Source organism: Lithobates pipiens, unplaced genomic scaffold (genome assembly GCF_037356315.1).
Source record: "Lithobates pipiens isolate NorthernLeopardFrog02 unplaced genomic scaffold, aLitPip1_a1.2 Scaffold_8, whole genome shotgun sequence".
NCBI classification, from domain to species: domain Eukaryota; kingdom Metazoa; phylum Chordata; class Amphibia; order Anura; family Ranidae; genus Lithobates; species Lithobates pipiens.
This window is the reverse complement of record NW_027507903.1, coordinates 202,962,566-202,989,486: the sequence shown is the minus strand read 5'-3', so window position 1 is coordinate 202,989,486 and position 26,921 is coordinate 202,962,566. Positions and strand designations below refer to the sequence as shown.

Sequence of the window (26,921 nt, the reverse complement as noted above, 5' to 3'; positions counted from 1 at the left end):
GAAGAATTAATACCTTGGCCAGACTAGATTAGTAAATCTGAACTTGAAATCAGGTCCTAATATCATATTAGCACCCCTGCTTGCGTCTCCCACCATGTGGAAAGAGGCCAATGGCAAAAGATTTAGACTTTGCTATATAGACATTTTTCACAAAAAAAAAAAAAGGGAAAGCAAAGAGACACTTTTCAATCAATCACAAAGGTAAGGGTGACTTAGCCCCTGTACACACGGTCGGAGATTCTGCCAACCAAATCCGTCGGATTTAGTCCGACGGATTGTGTCCGAAACTGTTGCATACACACGGTCGGACTAAGTTGTCGAAATATCCGATCTTTCAGAACGTGATGACGTAATTTCGTTACGATGGGACTACATTCAGGCTAGTAGCCAATAGCTTTGATGTAGGAATTTGATCTGAGCATGCGTGGCACTTGGTCCGATCAAAATTCGCTACACATGATCGGAGTATGTCCGATCGAACCAGTTGGTCGGGAAATATTTTCAACATGTTGGAAAATTCGGTCCGACGGATATTCGGACGGAATCAGTCCAATGCATACCACACACAGTCGGATTATCTGACGACACGGTCCGAAAGGACACATTCCGACGGATTCTCCGACCGTGTGTACAAGGGCTAACACTGACAGCCAATGTAAAGTGGCATTTCTACACTGACCACTAATGTAGGAGAATGCTTTTTTTTTGGCCAATAATATTATTATCACTATTTATTTAATTTCGGGATTATTATTGAAAATAATTTTGTTTTGTATAGCAGAGGTTTTTGTAAAACGATCCTTGTTTTGTCAAGCACTCTAGGTATAGCACATACTTTATTCAAAAAAATTCTTTAACTCATTTTATATCATTATTTTTAGCAAGAGTTCTGTTAGATCCCATGGTTATTTCAAGGATTTCTCTGAGGCGAAAAGGTTGAGAAAGGCTGGTCTATAAGGCCCCCGATAAGCCTGCTTGGATCCGTCTGTCCGTTTTTCAGGCGGATATGAGTGGCCCACCCATTGACTCCTATGGGCAGGCAAATGTCAGCGGAGATGTGTCTGCTAACACTCGCTTGCCATCTGATCTGCTCAAGACAGACGTATGGCGATATGTTTGCCATCCATCTGGCGGATTGGATGAGATCTGATGAAAACGGAAATGCTGAGCTAATGGAGCCCACTGAGCTGATCCACCCCGTGTAAAAGGGGCCTTAGAATACATGTTTGCACATTTATATTGTTTGTTTCCCAAATTTATGAACATTTGCTGACATTTCATATTTTCAAAAGAACATATAACAGTTCTATAGTAAATAAAAAGCTTATTTTTTTTCAGGAAAAATCTGCCTGCTATTTTGGTAATCATAAAATCTATAGGAATGGGCTTCCATCTGCCAGTGCGTGGTATTCGCTCACTATCACCTGTAAGTAATATGTTGTTTTTGTTTACCAAAGTTTTTATTATATTATAAGAAAACAAAAAAAACTCTCATACAAATGTTGCATAGATCAAGTAACAGTCTTGTACACATTTCTTAAGTGTCGAGGACACATACAAAAGTTATGGCCATTGTCCCTTTTGGGATTTGGCGAACAAAGTCAATCCAGAGTCTTCTCGAATTGGCCATGGTAACAGACTGTAAACAGTAAAATAGAGAAAAAAAAAAAAACAAGATTCAAGTACCCACAATTAAGACAATTAATAAGGAAAAATACAAGAATATCTAGTACTTCTGCATAGTAATGCAGGCATGTTGCTATCCATGTGTTTAAGCAGCTACAAATCCATGAGCAGGCCAAGACTCCCATTTCCTAATAAATACAGGCATAGTATGCATAATAGTATGGTGCACCCTCTCCATAAGCTGATAGGCCTTAATATATCTCAGAACTTGTTCCTAAGGGACCCTGGGGGTACACCAGTGTAATGCAATTGCTCAATGAACTGCACTTAATTAGGTGTGTGCCAATTTTGTAATATGTTATATTGAAAGCATTAATCTCATTATACTTGTGTTTTTATATAGAAAAACCTTTAGACCAGTAGGCTGGTATTCAGTTTGTATATGCCAACACCTAGAGCATCTTTCTCCCTGACTTGTTCTTTGAGGAAGCTGCCCTATACGCTGTTCTTCATTCTGGTAGTAACTCTTAAGTGCTAAGTGCCTGGGTTTACCTGGCTGGAAATGAAGACTAGCGCTTGTCATATTAAATTATTTTTTGTTTCAAACGGATATATTACAGTATATTTGCAAGAACATATATATTACAGCGTCTCTGAAGTTGTAAACTGTGAGTAGTTGCTACTGAGCAGAGGGCAAATTGGACCAGCCACATCTGAGGTCTGTAGTTGCACTTAATTATTTTCAAAATTGGTTTAGGAGAGCCAAATATGGGCTTCCTTACAAAATTAAACTCAAAAACTGTTCTAGTTATGCAACTTAGGTATCTGTCATTACCTTTATGAGTCTTCGTGCACAGTACCGCATCTTTTCTAAGTACCAAATTCAACTTGGCAACAATGCCTATTATGAAAAGGTTGGTATTTGCTAGTGCTAACTGATGTAATATCATTGCCCATATGCTTAAGATTAGTGCCTGGTTTTGTTGTATATTAAAATAATCTATAACAGATATAAATAAAAACAGAAATGGCAATGAGTATTGAGATTCAAGAAGGTAGCTATATAAACTAATGCTATTCAGTCTTGAAGGCCAAAGTGAAGTCAAGAACATGCATATCACTATGAAAAGAATATTGTAATACCAACCTAAAGTAGAATCTTTTAAAATTGTAATTAATAACAATAATAACAGTGACTACACTTACAATACAAAGATTGCAAACTTGACATGGACAAAATGTAAGCGTAGGTGATTGCATGTGGCCAGCGGCGGGGATTACAAATGGTGTCACAAACCTCACTCTGATAGGCTTGTGACACCATTTCTGGAGGAACCTTGTGCAGCAGCCTTGCCTCTTGATATGTCATCTTACTTTGAGTAGTTATGACTAGAAAATGAAAAGGTGCACATGGTCAGGAAAATTGACAGAACAGGCATACCTGCTCTCAATATATTCATTGACATATATACTGTTTATGACCATTGATAGGAACTCAAGATGGGAGACAGCTTAGAGTTGGTGACCACACTTTGCAGAGGTACTTTGATGTGCCAATGTATTTGCAAGAAAAATCTAACCAGAGTTGTCAGTTATAGATGTCTTCAACCAGAGTTGTCAGTTATAGATGTCTTCAATCAGAGTTGTCAGTTATAGATGTCTTCAACCAGAGTTGTCAGTTATAGATGTCTTCAAGCTGTCTGCAGAAAACCCAGTGAAATCAGTGATACATACAAAGTTAAATACAGCTTGTATAAAGAAACCAAAACTAAACCAAATCTTTTTAAGAAATCTGAATAAAAAAATATATAGGGACTTATTTATCAGTTTCTTGTAAAGGACATTTTGTGCTAAGTCTCTTGTTTTACATCAGTTTTCAGTAGTGTGGCCACACAAAACTACTAAGATCTTTTATCTGATTGGTGGCACTGGCTTAAACCAGGCTATCATTCAGTTTATACAATATTATATTATTAAAAGCTCCAAAAATTTAACTGAGAACATCAGAGTTTTATCTAAACATCTCTAGTTCGGACATTTCGCTGCTGATAATAGAAACCATGAAGTGCTCCAAATATAAATCCTATACATTATCATGTTTTTGTGCATTTCAATATAAAATATAAGTCTGCTTTACAAGTCAGTAGTAATCTAATCCATATGCTTTACCTTAACACATTGCCCAAACATTAGTCAAACTAGCTATCATTTCTACAGTCATGTCTATTCCAATACTGCCCTTTATGAGCAAAAGGGTACACTTGACAGTAGAGTCATCACCTGAAAATAAAATAATTACTGTGTATCGCACAGCTAGCTTAAGTTTATAATATTACTGCATAACTCTCCCCATATGTGGAGCACTGGCTGTGGTCCATGTGGACTCAGAAAGCTCACATAACACATCCAAGGTGACTTGCAAACACATTGCCAACGCTGTCTGCTCCATATGACCAAACAACCACACAGTAAACACACCAGATATGCCTCTATTGTGCTGAATTACATCAGTTTAAACAGTGCAGGCTGTTTGTCTGCACAAGTTAGGAGAAGTATCATGTTAGGCTTTCTATTTAGATACTAACCATGTATTTATTGGCAGTGGCTCATGCTTCACTATAATGATAATGCTGAGCGAAGATACTATCATCAAGAGCCCATGGTTCTAGAATAAATGCATATGAAACATTGCCCATCATGAGTAGGACCTGTTGTGATAGTGTGTTGCTTTGACATCAGAAGAACAGATATGTAAAATATTGTTTGCACAGATTAAGGACAAATGAGGTAAATTCAGTTGAAGTGCATATGTTTATAATGTATAGGCATATTCAATTGCAACACAAAAATGTGTGTTTAGCTTGTGGTTAACTCTTGGTCTCAAACATTTTTTGAAGACTGCAAAATAAATCTAGTGCATTTAGAGTGTTTAAAAAATAGCGTAATGCAAATAATTTCATATGTGTGCATAAGATTTTTTTATGCTGTCTTCTATGTATAGTTAAAGAGGAAGTAAACCCTGATGGGTTTACTTCCTCTTTCATTCCCTGCAAAGGTAAATCATAATGGACTACTATGCATCGCATAGTAGTCCATTATGTGTCACTTACCTGACACAAGAGCCAGCGATGTCACTGCTGTCCCCTGTAGTCCGGCGCATCCATCTTTTCGGTGGGGTCTCGCAGCTCCGCTGCTGTCATTCGCATGTGCACGGGAGCCGACACGCGCGGCAGCTCCGTTGTTGGAAATGCCGCGCTCAGTGCGCCTGCGCGCCGCTGTCTACGGTGCATGCGCCGTAGACAGCGGTGCCTGTCTTCGGGCAAATATCTCCTAAACCGTATAGGTTTAGGAGATATTTCTTGGACCTACAGGTAAGCTTTAATCTAGGCTTACCTGTAGGTCAAAGTGGTTTGTAAGGGTTTACAACCACTTTAATAAATATGTGTGTCCGTGGGACAGCTGTATCTGCTTATTACATATATATAGGTTGGACTTCCTACTTAGTTCTGTTGACGAGTGCCTAAGCTATACTGTTGCTCCCTCTCAATGCAAGCCAGTCAATCTATTCTGACTACTCAAATAAAAACATGTCTATGTGGCTTATCCTGTAGTTGATTTTGATTTTGTCTCACCTGGAACGTCTCTGCCTTTGAGTAAATGTGTTCCTTTATTTAAAGTGGTTGTAAACCTTTGGGTTTAAAAAAAGACAAAAAAAAAAAACAAACATGCCTATACTTACCTGCTCTGTATAATAGCTTTGCATGGAGCAGCTCCAATCCTCTTCTTCTGGGGTCCCCTGCTGGTGCTCTAAGTCCCTCCTTTTCATCAGGTGCCTGTGTGTTCTCGCTCTCCAGTCCCGCTGCTGCATCCATTGACACAGACAGTGGGACTCTGCCCTGCCCCCTACTCCCATGCAAAAGGATTTGATTGAGAGCAGTGGGAGCCAAGGGCTCCCACTGCTGTCAATCTGTCCAATGAGGAGAGACAGCGGCTGGAGCCACTGCACTCATTCACATGGCTAGATTGGGCTCAGGTAAGAAAAAGGTGGGATTTGGGGGGGGGGGGGGTGAAACACAGAAGGTTTTAGAACCACTTTAAGGTTTATGTTTTCATTCTAGATTATCTTTATACAAATTTGGTATTACACATTACAAAACAAGACAAAGGGTTCCCAGAGTACTTTTGGTTTTCCAAAGAGAAAGCATCTCCGGGTACTACTAACCCATTCTTGTGCTATTCAGGTTGGATTACTGTAATGCATATACCATGCTCATGTAATGTTTCATGCTTTTTAAAAAAAAAGGTTAATTAAAAAAATAAAATAAAGCACAAAATCTTGCTTTGCAACTCCATTAGTCTGATAGAAACCTCAGACTTTTTGATGGAGGAGTCACAGCTTTGATGACTCACAGTTCTGGAAACAACTGGCTTTTTCTGTACAGCTTAGGAATAATCATACCAATAATGTGCAAAGGGAAGTCGAGTGTTATCTGTATAAGTCACATTAAAAATTATTTTCAGGTTAATGTTAAAACCATTACTTAAAATGTGTAATACTTCAAAAATAAAAGCGTTACAGTAAAATCACAGTAAAATCACTAGTTCTTAAATTATAAGAAGTGCGATAGCTGTTTGAGGCTGATCAAGTATCATGGAATCAAGGAATTGCTTTACAATCTGTTTCACTGCAATCCCTGGGCTCCTCTTGCCTTCATGACAACTATATGTTCTTTCTGTGGAATTAGCGATCCTGGAAACGTAGCTCATGGCTTACAGGAACCAGCGCAGGACTTTGTACAGCTGACACTTATTATCTCCTTAAGAATCATACGACTAGTAGCAAGGCCAAACTAACCATTTCGGTTGAAGTATCCTCCCATGGCCAGTTTTTTCGCAGGGTTTCTGTTTTAGTACATACTCCATTACAAGATATAATGTTAGTCTCATTACACAAATGACTGACTGAAATATAGAAAAATATATAAGATAAATTATGTTTATAATATTAATATTATGTGTAGCCAAACATTTTATAATAATTTGATACCCTAAATCATTAAATTGTTTTTGATTGTAAAATGTTTTAACAAAAAACCCTTGCTATTATCACTTATTAAATGTGTTGATAGATATTGTATTTTTTTTTTTTAGCTTAACCACTTTAGCCCCCGAAGGTTTTACCCCCTTAATGACCAGGCCATTTTTTGCGATACGGCACTGCGTTGCTTTAACTGGCTGTTGCGCGGTTGTGCGGTGCTGTACCCAAACAAAATTTGTATCCTTTTTTTCCCACAAATAGACCTTTCTTTTGCTGGTATTTGATCACCTCTTCCGTTTTTATTCTTTGCGCTATAAACAAAAAATTCTGACAATTAAGAAAAAACAAAAAAATATATTTTTTACTTTTTGCTATAAAACACATCCAATAAAAAAATTTAAAAAATCTAATTTCTTTATCAATTTAGGCCAATATGTATTCTGCTACATATTTTTGGTAAAAAAAATCCCAATAAGTGTATATTGATTGGTTTGCGCCAAAGGTATCGTGTCTACAAACTATGGGATAGATTTGTGGACTTTTTTTTTTTTTTAGATTTTATACTAGTACTGGTGGCGATCACTGATTTTTAGCAACATTGCGGTGGACAAATCTGACACTAATGCCGCGTACACATGACCGGACTTTCCAGCAGACTAGATCAGACGGAATCAGTCCATCGGACAATCCGATCGTGTGTGGGCTAATCGGATCTTTTTTCACATAAAAAAATAGAAATAGAACATGTTTCAAATCTGTCTGACGGACTCAATTCCCATCGGGAAAACCGTTCATCTGTATGCTGGTCTGACGGACCAAATACGACGCAAGGGAAGCTATTGGCTACTGGCTATTGAACTTCCTTCTTTAGTCCTGTTTACATCATCATGTTCAAATGGAAAAAGTAGGCAAGTCCGTTCGTTCGAAAAAGTCCGTCAGAACTCTGCGGAAAGTCCGTTGGGAAGACCGTCGGACCTAGTTTGCCAGAAAGTCCGGTCATGTGTACGCGGCATAAGTGACACTTTTTTGGGACCAGTGACACTAATACAGTGATCAGCACTAAATAAATGCACGAAAAGTGGTGGCAAAACCCTGCTATAACAGCAATAAAGTGCAGATGAACGCGTTTTACCGTTATCACTGGCCAGTGATTTACCCAGTGTGCAAGTACTAAGATCTCCATTTTCCTATCTGACAGAACAGCGGTCTGTGTTGTTTATATAGGCAAACCGCCGTTCTACCTCACCTTGAAACAATTGGCAGGTCCCAGTAGCCATCGCAACCACCGGACCTGCTGAATGGCTCCCGCTGTGTCCAATCACAGCAGGAGCAGGTCTCCGGCAGCAAGCGCGCACGCCCCAGACCCATAAGGACCGAACAATGTACAGGTACGCTGTTTTGCGCAGCCAGAGCGCCCTGCCACAGTATATGTGCGATGGGCAGTTCGGAAGCAGTTAAAGAGGAACAAAACCCTTTAAAGCCTCTGTTTGATCCCCAGCTGATATGCTGTTGCACACTATACAGATTTTAAACCAGCCAGTTGATGGCGTGACAGTTTGGTTGAGAGCACAAGCAATTATGACAGTTCTTTTTAAAGCGGGATTCCGCTGCCGTTTTTCTTTTTTTTTACCTGTGTCACTGGTGGGCGATTCCTACGGTGTCTTTGCAGTCACGATCGGCGTCTTTTTAACCCCCGGCATGACGATTTCATTGCTAAGGAAAACTTTTAAAAAAGCAGTCCGGCGGTTTCCATTTTCACTGTGGGCGTTTGAAGCCCACAGGCATTTACTTCCTGGATGTGATGACGCTGAGCTCCCAGCATCCACCGCTCCATCTCGCACATGCTCATTGAGTGTCCTCTTTGTTTTCCTTCCTCTTGCCTCATGTGCTATAGTGGTAATGGCAGATAGAGCTGCCTGCCCACTTTCAAAATGGCAATTTCGGACATGCCCTCGTCACGTGACCGGCGTCCTCCTTCCGAAATCTCATGAGATTTCGGCATGACTGTGTCCCCCACTGATTCCTGGGAAATAGCTAAAAAAGTTCCCAGGGACCATTGCGAAGCGGATAAACACGCCTACTCCCACGGGAGGAGAGCCCGGAAGTCGGCATAAACATTAAAAATAAAAGGTAAATACTGCATATTATTTTATTTCAATGGTCATAACTGCATCTATGTTCCAAAGCCATTTGAATAAGATGAACTTGCAATTTTCTGTACAAAACCGCTTTAACAGCGTTCCTTGAATGCAACTGTGTTGGGAAACAGTTAAATCAATAGGTTTAGTTCCGCCTAAATAAAAATAAGTGATAGGAGATGTAAAATGAACAACAAAGAACATTAGGAACACATAGGAACCAATGAGTCAACTGTGAGATTCCAAATGCCACATTTGGAGGAGCTTACAAACTTAATGATGTTTAGAAGCTGAAACCACATTCCCAAATAGAAAGTAAACACTAATCTAGATAAAACAGCTGTATGACTTAGATTACAGTTTTCATGTTATATTTACTATAGTTACAGCATCCTTTAAAGCTAAACAATAATGCATTACTTCAAATGCAGAAATCTGTTCAGCTGAACACCCAAATCTTGGTGCGGGTTGTATTCATACCTCTGTCTCTTGATTAGTGCTATGCTTGTACCTGATCTGTTATCTTTTCCCACTTGTGTTCACTTTCAGTACCCAATCACATGCAAGAAAAATTGAAGAAATTGATTTTGGCTTACATGTGATTGGATGATTACAAGGAATGCAGGTTCATCTTATTCACTAAGCTAAGTGAACTTTCAACTTTTTTAGGTGAAAAGTCACTATTTCTTTAGTAAATCAACCCCATTTTGTGACAGTTAAAAGGGACCTGAGGCAGAGCAAAATGAGTTAGAGATTGGAGAAGGGGGTGTCTTATCTTTGACTCATTCACAAGGGGTCGGGGCTTGTGTCCCTTTAATCAGGAAAACTAGAGAATAAAAAATATTTGGAACAGTAATAAAGCGGAGGTCCACCCTAAAGTGGACCTTCCGCTCATCTGAACCCTCCCCCCCTCCGGCGCCACAATTGGCACCTTTCAGGGGGGAGGGGGGTGCAGATACCTGTACAGTACAGGTATCTGCACCCACTTCTGGGATAGCTCTCTGCGGAAAGGGGCGTAGATTACGCCCCTTTCCGAAAGCCCCCCCCCCCGCTGCCTGCTGGGAAACATACAGATCCCAGAGGCAGCGGGTCCATCCTTATTGCGCAGCGCGACTCGCGCATGCGCAGTAGGGAACCGGGAAATGAAGCCGAAAGGCTCCACTTCTTGATTCCCATACCCAAGATGGCGGCGGCAGCACCCGAGAGACGATCGAGAGATCGGCTTCGGGTGCCGACATCGCGGGCGCCCTGGACAGGTAAGTGTCACTATTTTAAAAGTCAGCAGCTGCAGTATTTGTAGCTGCTGGCTTTTAAAAAAAAATAAAAAAACGCGGAGTCCCGGCGGACTCCCGCTTTAATTATGCAAAATATGTCACATTAAAACTGTATTTTTTCACATTTCCCTCCTTTCTCTACATATTATAGAAAATATGTTCATACTAGTTTTAAAAACAAGTTACCAAATAAAAACCCCCATAAGTGATCAAAAAAAGAAAAAGCAAAAAACAGTAAACAGAACAGTCAAAAAGTTATTGTTGAGTTCATATCAAAATTTCAAAATTTGGTCTGGCTATGAAGGTTGACTAGCCTGAAATGTGAAAAGGTTAATGTGGCAAATCTTAACTATTAATGTACAATATTTCATATTTACTAGACAGTAAAGCAATAAAAAATAGCATTTTTTAGCATTTGTTATGTCTTCAGTCCTGAGAAAAATAAAAAAATAAACATGTGCAAAAATACTGTACATTCCCATAAAGTGAAATTGTCCAAATGTTTCACTTGGGTTTCTTGGCCTTCTTCTGGACAGTATCAGAACAGTGTTATATTAGTTCATATTGTAGTTTGGTTGTATAACTCACTGATGTCCTTTTCAGGCTTTTAAAGTATCCTAATATGTGGGATCAGTTGATGTATTATACTATAGTAAATGTATATTATACATGTATTTATATAACTTTTATACACAGATGCAAGTAAGACAGCTATCTGATGAAAACAAACTAATCCTAAAGACTGCTGCACTTTATGGATATGAAGTAGTGGATACATTTAGTGTCACTATGGGTCGATATAAGGAATTCTTACGTGGAAAATGTGGATGCCACTATCATGAGGTATGTATGCAAAAAAAAAATTTTTTTTTTTTATTTTGGTTAACCACTTGCTTACTGGGCACTTAAACACCCTTCCTGCCCAGACCAATTTTCAGCTTTCGGTGCTCTCACACTTTGAATGACAATTACTCAGGCATGCAACACTGTACCCAAATGATTTTCTTGTCCTTTTTTTCCGCAAAAATAGAGCTTTCTTTTGGTGGTATTTGATCACCTCTGGGGTTTTTATTTTTTGCGCTATAAATGAAAAAAGACCAAAAACGCATATTTCTTTGTATCTGTGACAAAATTATGCAAATTATTAATTTTTCTTCATACATTTTGGCCACAATTTATACTACTACATGTCTTTGGTAAAAATAACCCAAATTAGTGGATATTATTTGGTCTTTGTGAAAGTTAGAGAGTCTACAAGCTGTGGTGCGAATCATACAAAATTGATCACATCTGATGTACTGGTGGCCTATCTAATTTCTTGCGACCCGAACAAGTCAGGAAAGTACAAATACCCCCCAAATGACCCCTTTTTGGAAAGTAGACATTCCAAGGTATTTAGTAAGAGGCATAGTGAGCTTTTTGATGTTGTCATTTTTTTCCCACAATTCTTTGCAAAATTAAGATTTTTTTTTTTTTGATTTTTTTTCCACAAAATTGTCATTGTAATAGGTTATTTCTCTCACATGGCATGTGTATACCACAAATGACACCCCCAAAAAAATTCTGCTACTCCTCCTGAGTATTACAATACCACATGTGTGGGACTTTTTCACAGCCTGGCCACATAGAGAGGCCCAACATGCAGGGAGCGCCATCATGTGTTTTAGGAGCATAAATTACACATCTAACTTGTTGACTACCTATTACACTTTTGAAGGCCCTGGAGCACCAGGATAATGACACGTGACACTGATGACTGATGGCACTGATACGTGGCACTGATGACACCTATACGTGGCACTGATGACATGTGGCACTGATGACAGATGGCACTAATATGTGGCACTGATGACAGATGGCACTTATACGTGGCACTGATGACACGTGGCACTGATGACAGATGGCACTAATACGTGGCACTAATACGTGGCACCGATGATGCGTGACACTGATGACAGATGGCACTGACAAGTGACATTGATGACACATGACACTGACAACAGATGGCACGTGACACTGACAGGTGGCACTGATGACAAATGGCACTGATACGTGGCACTGATGACAGATGGCACTAATATGTGGCACTGATGACAGATGGCACTATGTGGCACTGATGACACGTGGCACTGATGACAGATGGCACTTATACGTGGCACTGATGACAGATGGCACTGGGGACAAATGGCAATGACAACAGGTGGCACTGGGGACAGATAGCACTAACAGGTGGCACTAGGGACAGATAGCACTAACAGGCGGCACTGGGGGCAGGCAGCACTAGGGAGGATGGCACTGGGGAGGATGGCACTGGGGCAGATGGCACTGGCGGAGGATGGCAGTGGGGGAGGATGGCAGTGGGGGAGGATGGCACTGGGGCGGATGGCACTTTTTTTTACTTTTGGCTGCTGCAGCCGTTCATCTGTCCCTTCTCACACGCTGTCTGTGTGAGGAGGAAGAGCGGCGCTGAGAGATGATCTCATATGTTTACATATGAGATCATCTCTCATTGGATAGGCCGATCGCGCTGTAAACAGCCGATGTGCTTGGCCGTTTACAGCGATCTGTGACTGGCTGTGTCCGAGGAAGTAAACAGGAGGCTGTCCAGGGACTGCCTCCTGGCAGTTAGCGTCCGCTCTGTAGCCGTCTTTTGGCTATAGGACGGGTGCAAAGTGATTAAAGACTGCTACACACTTCCACGTGCATTTTACACATTTAACATGCCTTTTTGTATGCATTTCCCTTGGGTGCACAGACAAGCTGAATAAATTCTGAGATTTGAATGGAAGAGAGGGCTGCAGGTAAACAGGTACAATTTATGTAGAAGGATTTGTTTCATCTCTGTGTATCACCTGAGGCCAGTCACTTTGCTGGGTATATATAAGGATTTACAACCACTTAAAAAAAAAAACAGGAATGCCATATATTTCAAATGCCTCCAAAAGGATATAGATCAACAAAAAAGAGGCACGCAATGGTATAATGGTACAACTTAAAGCACAGTACCACCCAAAAGTGGAACTTCCGGTTTAAGTACTTCTTACCCCCTGACATGGCACATTTGGCATGTAATTTTTTTTGGGGGGGAAAGCGGGTACCTTATTTTGACAGGTACCCAGCTCCCACTTCCACTCCAGGCTGCCTAGGTGACTCCTTCTCTCCCCCTAATCAGTCCCTCCCTCCCTGCAATCTTCTGGAACATGTCACAGGTCCCAGAAGTATGCGCGGCCACGCAAGGCACGCAGCGTGACCCGCACATGCTCTGTGCGCAGCCGGCTGTTGAGCCGCAAGCTGTCACAGTCGGGTGCCCACAGTAGTAATGCCAGTGCCATGGACAGATGGGAAGAGGAGAGAAGGGAAGAGGAGAGGAGGGGAGAGGAGCGAAGCTTCAGGCTCCCACATTGGTGGACCATGGGACAGGTGAGTGTGTGCTTATTATGACCCCTTTCACACTGCGCCTCCTAGGGCAACAGTGGTAAAGCAGCGCAATTTTTAACACTGCTCTATCATAGTTTTAACAGTGCTATTCTGTTTTAACCCCCTGTTAGCGGCCAAAAAGGGGTTAAATCTGCCAGCAAAATTACACCGGAGTGGCATTTTGCCGGCAGTAGTGCAGCGCTGCCCCATTGATTTCAATGGGGAGCAGCGGTGGAGTGTTGGAGGAGCGGTGAGTTCAACGCTCCTTCACCTCTCCAAAGAAGCTGCTGGCAGGACTTTTTCTGGTGCCCTGCCAGTGCACTGCACTGCTCTAGTGTGAAAGCCTTCGGGCTTTCACACTGGGTGCATGGAGCAGCTGTTTTAGGGCATTTTGCAAGCGCTATTTTTAACGCTATAGCACTTGCAAAACACCCTCAGTGTGAAAGGGGTCTAAAAGTCAGCAGCTACACTTTTTGTAGCTGCTGACTTTTAATAAACACAGAACGGGGTGGAACTCCGCTTTGGGTGCAACATTCCTCAAAGAGTCACCTATATCCGACAAAGTACATACAATTTAAATGAAATAGACAGGAGCCATGGAAGTAACAGTTGCTATTGGGGAGGAGTCAGGGGTTGTTTCGGAACCTAGATTTGGACTGAACTTTGGCTGTTTGGGAGTTTGTACGAATGTCTGAACTCTGTCCTTTCTGCTCCCTATTTGGCAACCATATAACAAAAGGGGTATTTTTACTTCTATATATGACAGCTTCCTGCTGTCACTGGTCCCTAAGGAAGCCGCTGCTGCTTGCATTGAATATAGCTATGGGCATATTTGGTCAATGATATCACCACCATTTCTGCCACTTTCCTTTATGTGGCTGAAACCAGCTTATGAAGTTATCATCCTGCTATGAGTACCGTTGTAGTCAGTCATGTGCACCTTGTCATCTGTTTTTTTTTATTCACCAGGGGCCATTGTGATTGACAATGGATTTACAATGAAGGACATTTTTAAGATTTTTTTTATATATATAATAAAGGACTTCTTAAACATTAGGTGTCTTTATTTCTAGGTTACCACTTTTTTTTACTCCCACACATGTGCCTCAAGCAAATTCTCCTGAACCAGAGTATTGATCTTTTACAGTGGCAGACAGATCTATATTTAACAAAATGTATATATTTATTATACATATATATATTTAACAAAAAAATGTAGTTACTGCCCCGTGGTGGAACAGAAAGCTGCCATAAGATTGTTGTCTTGCTATCACGCATGCGTGTGGCCACTATTCCATTATACCTTTTCTCATCTCTGTGTTGGTTTCAGGTGTATTACCGTATATACTCGAGTATAAGCCGAGATTTTCAGCCTCTTTTTTGAGGCTGAAAGTGCCCCCCTCGGCTTATACTCGAGTCATCGCTGTCTGCCTGCTCGATCAGCGTGTCGAGCAGACAGACAGCGGCCATTCTATTCTAATTCAAAAGCCGCGCCTCCGGCTCCGCCTTCGCCTGTGATAGGCGGAACACTGAATTTCCCAGCAGCCTGTGTTCCGCCTATCACGGACATCCGCTCATCCTCGTACTACGGACGAGGATGAAAGGATGGCCGTGATAGGCGGAACACAGACTGCTGGGAAATTGTGTTCCGCCTATCACAGACAGGGAGGCGCGGCATTTGAACAGGAAAATGGGCGCCGACGAAGAGCGGTGATCCTGGGACGGGACCGGACGGAGGCTCGGCTCGGCTCGGGACGGGACGGGACCGGACGGAGTCTCGGGACGGGACGGGACCGGACCGGACGGAGGCTCGGCTCGGGACGGGACGGGACCGGACGGAGGCTCGGGACCGGACGGAGGCTGGGGACACAGGTAGGCTGGACACACAAGGCCTCACACACACACACACACACACACACACACACACACACACACACACACACACACACACACACACACACACACACACACACACACACACACACATGGATGGACACACACACAGGGATGGATGGATGGATGGATGGACGGACACACACACAGGGATGGATGGATGGATGGACACACACACACACACAGGGATGGATGGATGGATGGACACACACACACACACAGGGATGGATGGATGGATGGACACACACACAGGGATGGATGGATGGATGGACACACACACAGGGATGGACAGGCATATCTCACCCTCGGCTTATACACGAGTCAATAGGTTTCCCAGTTTTTTGGGGGTAAATTGGGGGCCTCGGCTTATACTCGGGTCGGCCTATACTCGAGTATATACGGTAGTTATGTTTTCATACTGAAAGGTGCAATTTTCCCCTTGCTAATTTTAAAAAATTGACCATTTGCTAGTACTTAGCTGGTAGATTTTCCAAACCATTGTCATGAATCTGATGTTTCTATGGTAAGCTACTATGTCATATTAGCGACAGCCATATAGAGCTTCATAAATTTAGCCTTTTCCAGAGCAGGAAAAGGCTACATTTGTAGGAGCAATTTTCAGTCAGAACCACTGAGGATGATTTACTAAAGGCAAAAAAGACTGTTCACTTTGCAAGGGTAGTTGCATGTTGCAAGGAAATCATTCCCAGAGCTTAGTGAATGAGGCTCTGGAGCTTAGTGAATGTGGTGACATTTCCTGATACAAAAATACCCAAGCATATGCAAGGAAAATAAAAAAAACAGCATTTTGTTGCTTACACATGATGAAGTCAACAGGACTTCAAAGGTCAACAGGAAGTCAAAGGTCCTGTTGACTTCAATCATCCAATCATGTGTAAGCAAAAAAATGCTGTTTTTTTTTATTTTCCTTGCATATGCTTGGGTATTTTTGTATCAGGAAATGTCACCACATTCACTAAGCTCCAGAGAAAATTGCCTTGCAAAGTGCAAATTCCCTTTCACAGTGAACAGGCTAGTTGCCTTTAGTAAATTAATCCTACTGTCTTAAACCCAAGCATGTAGCTACTGAATTATTTTTAAAGTCTAAACCCCCTTGTTTGGGGTTAGCATTTTATTTTTAAAAGATCAGTATTACCAAAAGGCAACGAGCCTTAAAAGAGGTTAGCACCATTTGTTCAAATTTCCCTTTTAGTACAATTATCTTGGACAAATGACCAACGATGGTCATTTAATTGCAACACATAAACTTACAGCAAGCAAAATGTTGGATCAGAGTTGTGAATTCTAATTTAATTTGGATACTTGCCTTTTCTGTTCACTATTTTTGTTAACAAATCATACAGAATGTATTGAAATATTCTGATAGCTCATTATTGCTAGTTTGACAACTCATGTCTGATTGGATGACACGTCACTCTATTATGCGTTAAACAAATAATTAGTGGCCATGTCAATGTGCAAGTCAATTAGTGAACCTGAATAAGTGCAAATAAGCCTTCAGTACATGATGTGGTTTAAAACACACAGTTGCAGGAAAACAATAAATGTGTTAGTAGTCTAGACTTTTTTGACGAGGTCACATACACCACACAGATTATACATCAATGCCAACTAACCTGATGCCTAATATTGCCAAGTGTTGCTTGGTCTCCACCTCTTTAACATTTATTTGAGTTTTTCAAGTATCATATTCTCTTTGGACTGTGAGAGTCCATTTATCATTTCTAAAACATGGATTTGAAGAGCGCAGCGGTTATTGCATAGTTAAAAATGCATCTTTATTATGTTACAATTGTACTATAACCTCATATGTATAATATTCCAGTCCCCAAATGCTTCTTTCTACCCAATGTCTAGTACAAAATGTCTGTACAATAAATTGGCATTTTCATGCAGACTAATTGTAAACAGCCATCATCTGTAGCTACACTGTAAATGTAGTCTGCTGGGATTATAACTATCTGATTAGAAGATGACTGTTTTCTGGGCAGATAATTTAATGAATAAATAAGTCACATATTTGGCTTCATGTTCGAGTAATTGCTGCAAAACTTTATTGACCTAATTTGTCTCTATCAATGTGTGTAATGACTGAGATGAAGATGAATTTTGGATGGTCTTTACTGGACAAAATTCTCTTACTTGACAGCATTTCCACATAATTGATAACTAAATACTTTTTCCTAAAAGTTTCAATATGGAAAAGAAAAACCTTAATGGATTTAATATATAAAACCTAAATGTAAAATCTTAAATTGTGTTTGTAGTTTTGTTCAAAGATTAAAGTGTAGTATAAATAACGTATAAGAATATTTTATTTTATTATATTTAAAGTGCAATTTATGACCATAGTGAGGTCTAAAAACTAGTGTAAAGAATGGTTTGGCTGTAGGTTCCTAGTTTGCTTGCTGATCCTGATACTCTTTAAAATAGGGTTATCAAGAAGCATAAAACAATGACTGTGTGTGCCTGTGCCTGATAAAAGTTTTTGAAGGGTTATGATAGCTGATGATAGTTTAAGCCAGTGAAATAATCAACAGGAAGGTAATCGACTTTGTAAATGGTAATCAATACTTACTGTATCTAGTTCTTTTGTGCAGGGTCTCGAAATTCCCATTGCATTCCAACATGAATTTTCAGGTTCTTTTTAATGTGCAAATTGTAGAAAACATTCAATACTGTTTTAATGCGAACATCTAAAAAAAACACCTTCTTAAAAACAATTTCGTAGACTGGTAAAAGGCTAGAACCTCAGCTTGACTGAGCATAAAACAATGACTGTGTGTGCCTGTGCCTGATAAATTTTTTTGAAGGGTTACGATAGCTGATGATAGTTTAAGCCAGTGAGATAATCAACAGGAAAGTAATCGACTTTGTAAATGGTAATCAATAGTTACTGTATCTAGTTCTTTTGTACAGGGTCTCTAAATTCCCATTGCGTTCCAACATGAATTTTCAGGTTCTTTTTAATGTGCAAATTGTAGAAAATTTGCAATACTGTTTTCATGCGAACATCTAACAAAACACATTCTTAAAAACAATTTAGTAGACTGGTAAAAGGCTAGAACTTCAGCTTTTTATTGATATCTTTTTTTTGTTCCTGTTTATTCTGGGTCAGGAAGTGAGGGGAACTCTCCCCAGTTAAATCACAGACAGCAATAGAAAATGTATGGCGGTTCTAACTCCTTCCTACTCTGTCCACAATGAAGAACATTTTTGGCTGATATTTAACTGGTGGACTGTTGTAGACCAGCACAGAATTTCTGATGGAATGGATGCATAATTAACATTTCACCATGACATCCATGTAATAAACCAGCTCCAACTGCAAAATATAATACTATATCTCCACAATATTATTGTTCATAGCTATAATACAGTAATATGGTACCAATCGATCGGCATTGTACTATATGTCTTAGCTGTGACACACTGTAAATCCTCAGTCTTGCAGTTCCATAGTATTACACATACAGTAGCACTGCAAGTCCTAACTACATTAATTGCCGGAAGATTCTAATTCATATATACTGCACAGAAGCTTGTATTACATAAGACCCTATTTTCAGTCTTGTACAGCAAGCCGCAACTTGAATTCATGCAAATACATACAATACAGGTCTCATCTACAGATACACATTAACTAAAGCTTAATTTACACCATATTATTACTTAGTGAGTGCATATGTATATGACTTGCACACAATAAAATAACAGACAAGATCTGTTTTAGTTTTAGTAAAATTGGTGCATTACCAGTTTAACAACTAAACATCAAGTTCCAGCATACATTTTTTATAAATAAGTTGTATAAATAGCACCATTGCTTGCCAACATTTATAACCATAATTGTGGTTTGCCTTGTTAGATAGGCTTGCTCAGACACTTGAAGGCTGATTGCATTGGCCTGTTCCCAAAATTCTACAAAGAGTAGAGGGAAATTATGATTGAATAGAAGAGTATCATATACATATCTACAATGTAAAACCATGAGATCCCAGATCATTTGGTAGCAATGGTGTTCTTAAGCTGGTGAGGGTAATTTGTGGTCCATTCAGGAATGTAATTAGAAACACTGACATGGCAAATGTTGGACCCACCACAAATATAGCGAAAATATGATTATGTACTGATGAATAGGGATTATTCCAATGTTAAAATCGAATGTAAGTTTGACTCGAACATCGGATGTTCGTTTGTCCACAAATGAACTGCACATATGGGGCGTTCACTGCAAATTTGAGTGCCACAGAGCACCCCATAATGCACTGCAAGATCGCAGTGTATTGATGGCTGCTGATTGGTCAAAGCATGCACTGACCTGCATGCTTTGGCCAATCACAGCACAATCTGCTGGAAGAGCCATGATGGGCCAAAGGCAGGGTGCTAAGTCCACGCCACACACTATATAAGGCTGCTTACACGGCGACCGTATGTAGTGTGATATGTGGAGGAGATTGAGAGAACTTGAGCTAAATTAGGCAGGTTAGTTAGTGGCATGCAGGCAGTTTAATATATATATATATATATATATATATATATATACAGGGCAGTGAGTGCAGATTCTATAATACAGTGCATTGAACTGGTTAAGGGGAACGCTATGACAGAATTAAGAAAAAGAAAGAGCATGGGGCCCCCCAAAATCCATACCAGGCCCTTTGGGTCTGGCATAAATTTTAAGGGGAACCCCATGCCAAAACTTTAAAAAAAATTGGCGTGGGCCCCCCAAAATCTATACCAAACCCTTATCCGAGCAAGCAGCCTCGCAGGCCAGAAAAGGGGGGACGAAAGAGCGCCCCCCCTCCTGAACCATGTTGATGGGGACTAGGGCCTCTTCCCGACAACCATGGCCATTTGGTTGTCGGAGTCCATGGGCAGGGGGCTTATTGGAATCTGAAAGCCCCCTTTAACAAGGGGGCCCCTAGATCCCGCCCCCCCCATGTGAATGGGTATCGGGTACATTGTATCCCTACCCATTCAGCAAAAAAAGTGTCAAAAAGTGACAACCACAACAGACAGTTTTTGACAATTCCTTTATTAAAAAAATAAAAATAAATAAAGTGTCCCGCGACGTCCATCCATCTTCAATCATGCTACCCAACGGCGGCATGATTGAAGAAAAAATAGAAGAAAAAAAAAGCTAAGCCTCAATGGGAGGTCTCCCGGTGATTGCTGTCTCTTGGCTGGGACAGCTGGTATATAGACAAGGACGGGGGGGGCAAGCACGTAACCGAGTGACCCCACCCCCCCAGTGATTTAACCGAGTGACCCCGCCCCTTCTGATGTCATGTGACGTTAGATGGGGTGAGGTCATCCGATTACATCAGCGGGTGGCCCCACCCTTGCCAATATAACAGCTGTCAAAGCCAAAAGACAGCAGTTGGCGGGAAGCCGAGCTTTTTCCTTTCTTTTTTCCCCTTTCCTGGCCTGCCAGGCTGCTTGCTCTGATAAGGGTCTGGTATGGATTTTAGGAGGACCCCACGCCAATTTTTTTTTTTACATTTTGGTGTGGAGTTCCCCTTAAAATATAAGCCAGACCCAAAGGGCCTGGTATGGATTTTGGGGGGGACCCCACGCTGTTTTTTTTTCTATTTTGGTATGGAGTTCCCCTTAAAGCCTTAAAATCCATACCAGACCTGAAGGGCCTGGTATGGACTGAGGAAAACCCCCAAGATTCGGCAATACATTACAGACGCGAGCAAGTTTAAATGGCATTTTTTCCTTTAGAAATGTAATTTTGCTGCGGCACTGTTCTACACATTGCAAAGATGCGCCACTTTACATGCAGAATATGGGGACCCCCCCCCCCCCGGCACAATATTTAAAGGAATATTTCATTTTTGTTGTTTTAAGCATTATTAAATAACTGCATTTGCATGTACGCTCAAACTTTTTTTCCTGTTCGCATGTTCTGGTGCGAACCGAATCGGCGGATGAAGAATGACAACTATAAACCAACAAATGACCATATGAACTACTTCAAATTTATGTGGTAATGGTATCCTGAGATGTGTTTTGACACCATGCTTGTTTTCTGCCTATGCTCATTTGCATAATAAAGATGACATGTCTGTGTAGGTGACAAATACAATTGTACAGCACACCATATACAGCAGCAATATACTGTATATTGGTCATACCAGGATACAAAAACTCATAATAAAACAAGAGAATTTTTAAATGAAAAGAAAAAAAAAGATGAATAACAGGCAAACATGTCTGATCTGTACATATGTTCAGAGATTAGTATTATTATTATACAGGATTTATATAGCGCCACAGTGTACGCAGCGCTTTACAATGTAAAAGGGAGACAATACAGTTACAATAGAATAAAATACAAGAGGATTAAGAGGGCCCTGCTCAGAAGACCTCACAGTCTAATAGGTAGTAAAGTATATACAGTAGCCATACTGATCCAAGTTATGTTTCAAGCTGAAGTGCACAAATGATCTTTATTGCATGTTAATATTGGCACAATATAATTATGCATATCTCACATCTGATGGGCAGCAGGGGAAGCTGAAAATCACTGTGGTAGTTGGAGCTACTACAGTGATAGTTGCAATCTTCAGGGAGCAGCTCGGGTTCTGCATAAACAGCTTCCCCGCACATTGACCACGCATGGATAGAAAGGGTTCTCTGATTGGACAAGGTGGGGAAGAGGGGTGGTGGCATCATAATCTACACCTTGAACAACCAGATAATGCCTTTTATTCATTGAAAAAACCTGTGTGCAGAGGGGAACCTCTTTGCACGAATCGTTTAGGACCCAGAAGATTTCGTTTATCACTGTAGTAGCACCAACTATTACACTGATTTCCAGCTTCCTCAGCAGTCCATCAGGTGTGAGATATGCATATTTATATTGTGCCAAAGTAGACCAATGAATGTATGCAATAAAAATAATTCCCGGAGCTCAGCTTTAATTTGAAATCAGGTGTAGTAATACCAAACCACAAAATGAGTTATTCCAGAAAGGGATAGTTTTTTTTTTTTTTTTTTGCAGAACTGTAAAACTTTGTTAGCATTCAGCCAACACATATTCTTTGCAACCTCCATTTTACTGGAGTTTACAGTTCAGGTGGAGTTTTGCAGATAAAGTAAGTAGCATGTATTCTCCAATAAGAGGTCCTGGTATTTATTGTTACAAAACGTAGGTGGAGACAAAAGATTTAGGCATTTTTTAAATTACATATTTATTTATTGATGCCTAAGGGAGAATGCACTCTAATTGACTGTAAAGCCGTACACAAGATTGGATTTTCCGACGGGAAATGCTGGATGTCAGGCTGTTGGCGGAAAATCTGACCGTGTGTATGCTCCATTGGACAATTGTTGTCGGACTTTCCGCCAACAAATGTTGGCTAGCATGTCTTCAAATTTTCCGCCAACAAGTGTGTGTTTTCGGATTTTCCGTTCGTGTGTACCCAAGTACAAACATGCATGCTCGGAAGCAGAAGCGGTCGGTCTTGTAAACAAAATCTCCAAATGCAGTGCACATTTCTCTTTAATGGCTTAATAATGAAGCTGCTTTGCTGGTGATACTGATGGAGTTATTGCAAACGAATTTTCAAAGGCTTTTTTTTTCCAGTGATAGCAAGAATAATATTATTATACTTTTTTTGGTGCAAGTTACCACAACACCATTATGCCCAGTTTTTAAGAACAAAGATACAACTATGTTGTTGCCCTTTGTCAATTTTACATTGTATTTTTAAAAATGAAACTGCCTACTGCCAAACTGTAATTTGAAGTAAAACACATAGCCAAGTATTGTTCTCCACAATTTTTTTTATTGTGCATTAAAAAAAAAATAGACATGCTAACCTAAAAGTGCATTCTATGCATCCAAAAATATAGAGAATATACCAAATCAAATCATTATTCAACTAAAAAAATAACGTCAAAGCAATAACTCCAAGGCCAATAATACATACACGTTATCGCCTCCGATTCCACAACATGGCTGGTTGAAAAATGGCCATTCAGTAACATACTGAAAAGCGCTAAATGAAAAACGCGAAAAGAAAAGTGCGAATAAACACTCATTAAACTTCTACTAACACAAAATTAGCAGAAGGAGCCCGAAGAGTGGCGCTAAAGAGCTGAAAAAATACATAGTAAGTCTAGTATGTCACTATGTTTGTAATTGTTGGCCAACATTTGTGTGACTTTGTGTATGCAAGACAAGTTTGAGCCAACACCCTTCGGACAAAATTCCACAGTTTTGTTGTCGGAAATCGTAAAGTCCGATCGTGTGTACTAGGCATAAGTTTAAATATCAAGCAACACCAATGTATTTTAGAGATCCTAACTTGCATTCAAAATAAAAACTCTCTATGTTGCTGCATGAACCTTATGGTGTTAATGTATAACTAGAAGTGATGATTTGATTTCATGGGCTCAGTGTAATTTTTAAGAGGGTCACTAAAACCAAATTTGCAATGCAGAGCAGACAGCATGCACTCAACATAAATGAACCTTCTTGTGCAATCAATCTCTATTTACAAAAATAAAAACTTTCCTTCGACAGAGCATGGAAGAAGTTATAAAATAGTTATGACATTTCTGACATTCTTTGTGTACATCATTTTTTAGGTTGTGAAAACCAAGAAAGAAAACAAAATGAAGTTATTAAAAAGCTATACACTTGGCGGCAAAAACTTTCCTCGAGTCCCAGACATTCCGTCAAATCTGAAATCCCTATATCATGTTCAGGGTCCAGTGAATCAGGTCTATTCTGAAATCCTTCTCAGCAGAATATGTGCATGAAAATAGAAAATGACAATCACGCATGGAGAGCCCGGTCAACTCAGCCAGATATGTCCCACCGGTGCTGTGAGTAGTTTGGACACTTTACAAGCTTCCCTGATTGGCTGTCGACATTCAAGAGAAAATATGTAAAAGTTCTCTGGACTTTATGGTTCAAGACATCCCAAATAGATATGTAGTTTTATAGTTGAAGACAGAGAAGCAGGAGGGACCTTTAAGTACTGCCAAGTTTTGGAAATGTACATTGAATTCCAACCATTCAGATATAAAGTATAGTTGGTTTGTGTTTTATATGTAATTATTGTGTAAAATATGATGTTTATAACAGATGTGTATAAAGAACTTTGTTAGCAGGAAGAATTTTTACACCTTTATACATTTTAAATGAATGTATAAAAATAGTTTTTCTTTTGTCCACAGGGTATTTCCAGATATATGTATAATCTATAAATAGGTTTATGTATATACAATATGTATATGTGGTACCTGCTGCTCTTACTGAGTGCAACATTTCAGTGTTTTTTTTTTTTACTTTAACCAATATTTCAGTGGGGCATAACCAACTATGTTTGTTCATTGCTTGATTTTACATAAGCTAAGTATTACTGAAATGTTCCAAGCTATTTAAAGACATTGGGGCTGATTTACTAAATGTAAATAGGCTATTAACTTTGCAAGGGAATTTCCCTGCAGCTTAGTTAATGAGCTGAAGTTCTGCTGACTTTCATCATCCAATCATGTGCAAGCAAAAACATTTTTTTTTTTCATGGGCGTTCTTTGCAAAGTGATCTTTCGCTAAACTAAGGGAAAATTCCCTTGCAAAGTGAAGAGCTGATTTGCCTTTAGTAAATAAACCCAATTTGGTCATTTCTGTTTGATAGTGATGGAGTAGTGATATAGTAAAACAAGATGTAGCCAGATTGGCTTCTCTAAGGCTCGCTGATAGGTACTAAGAGCCCAGCTGCATTAACACTCCCTGAAGGATGTGTCATCCCATATGGGCATTTACCTCTTTAAGAGGGTTTTTGAACTAGAGGGTTCCGTGTGAACCTATTTCAGACAGATACACAGCAAATCTTTTTATTTAAGGCATTGTATGTAAGAATGTCAGCCCTCAAAGGTTAAGTTCACCTTTTCACAAAAAAATGAAACCGTAAACTAAGACACTAGATCCTCAGCCCCCACCCCTGGTCCCTGTTGTACTGACTACAACAGGATGTAATCTGTTCACCATTTCATTTTTTTCTGAAAAGGCGAACTTACACTTTAAGGTATTACCCTGAAAGTTCAAGTGGTCGGTAGTCTACTTTTTTGGGTCCACATATAGTTAGGAGTTTATTTTATAATTAGATTAGAAGGTAACATTTTAGGAGAAGAGTTTAAAGGCCCCTTTGGACTTGTATGGTCTGATGTTGTGCATTAAAACATACTGACACTTGCTAATACATTGGCAGCAAAGGATTGCTCTGGACCACTTTGCCGATAGTGACAATGGTAAACTATGCCTAGCAAATGTGTGGTGGCTTGGCCTCTTTAGACTCCTTCAGGGGTGTATGTGACAGGGTGACAAAGCAGGAGTACAACTGAAAAATTGTTGTCACTCCATATCAGGACGTTTCTGAACAATGACCTTTATGGCAGGATCACAAGGTACTATGTTAATAAAAACTGCCAATTTAAAGAAAAATTAAAACTACTTGAATTAGATTAACATGTTAAAAACTAAATGAGATTTGACTGGGTTTAGGTCTATTTTAAGGATTAAAGCTGCCCATACACTATACAGTCTGGGTGTACAATGTCTGCTAAATCTCCTTTAGACTTACCAAAACAATGTAATATAAGGACTTTTTGAAGGTATGCTGTATGTTAAAGGATAGGAGATGGTGCCCACATGCCTGGGTCAGGAAAGTTACAGAAAAAGGGTTTTCCTCTAATGGGACTTTATAAGGCAAGAGTTCCTCAAAAATAATAGTAAATGTTTTTAAAAGAGTACCGTATTTTTCGGACGATAAGGCGCACCGGATTATAAGGTGCACTAGCAACGACCGGCTGATATAATGGATATTTCCATATATAAGGCGCATCGGACTATAAGGCGCACTGGATTATAAGGCGCATTTAATGAAACACAACTCGGATGCGGTACTGTAAGTCAAATTTTATTCAACTCTTTAGCAATAACCATAAAATGGTCTATAACAATAACTCTTAACACTGTTCAATTAAATACAAAACCAGACACTCACTTTTTCACTTTATTCTTCAATAACTCTTAACACTGTTCAGTTACCGGTGAATAGTGATGGCCGAACGGTTCGCCCGGCGGTCGTTTCGCGGCGAATTTCCGACTTTCGCCGTCCGCGGGTTCGAACGCCTTTTTCCGTCGTTCGCCCCGGCGGACTTACGTGTTTAATGTATACAAGAACTTTAACCTTTCGTGACACGTTTATCATGTGTTACAGGACAACCAATTGAGACATGACAGCTCATGGACACTTGGACATTCCCCCTAACCTATAAATACACCCGATCCGGTGGCCATTTTACATTCTTTCTTCTGTCACTGTAGGGAAAGGATCCTGTGTGGAGTAGGGACAGAGAAAACGCTAGCTATTTGGTACACAAAAGTTCTTTTCAGGACTGGTATAGGTGTTAGGTCAGCAGCCTGAGTTTCTTTTGTCAGTTTAGATAAAGGGACAGAGCGCTGTATGCTGCTATTTTAGGGACAGCTCA

At 40.1% G+C, this 26,921-nt stretch overlaps 1 protein-coding gene across 1 annotated transcript in view; it reads left to right on the top strand.

The window, feature by feature from the left end:
* CPED1 (cadherin like and PC-esterase domain containing 1) overlaps window positions 1-26,414 on the top strand; it is a 396,971-nt gene extending 370,557 nt beyond the window's left edge. The window contains exons 20-22 of the mRNA XM_077473332.1: window positions 1,339-1,426; window positions 10,773-10,919; window positions 24,012-26,414. Of these exons, the coding sequence (XP_077329458.1) occupies window positions 1,339-1,426; window positions 10,773-10,919; window positions 24,012-24,185 (409 nt within the window). The 3' untranslated portion in view covers window positions 24,186-26,414. The remainder of the gene's footprint in view (window positions 1-1,338; window positions 1,427-10,772; window positions 10,920-24,011) is intronic.
* Window positions 26,415-26,921: the final 507 nt, after the last annotated feature.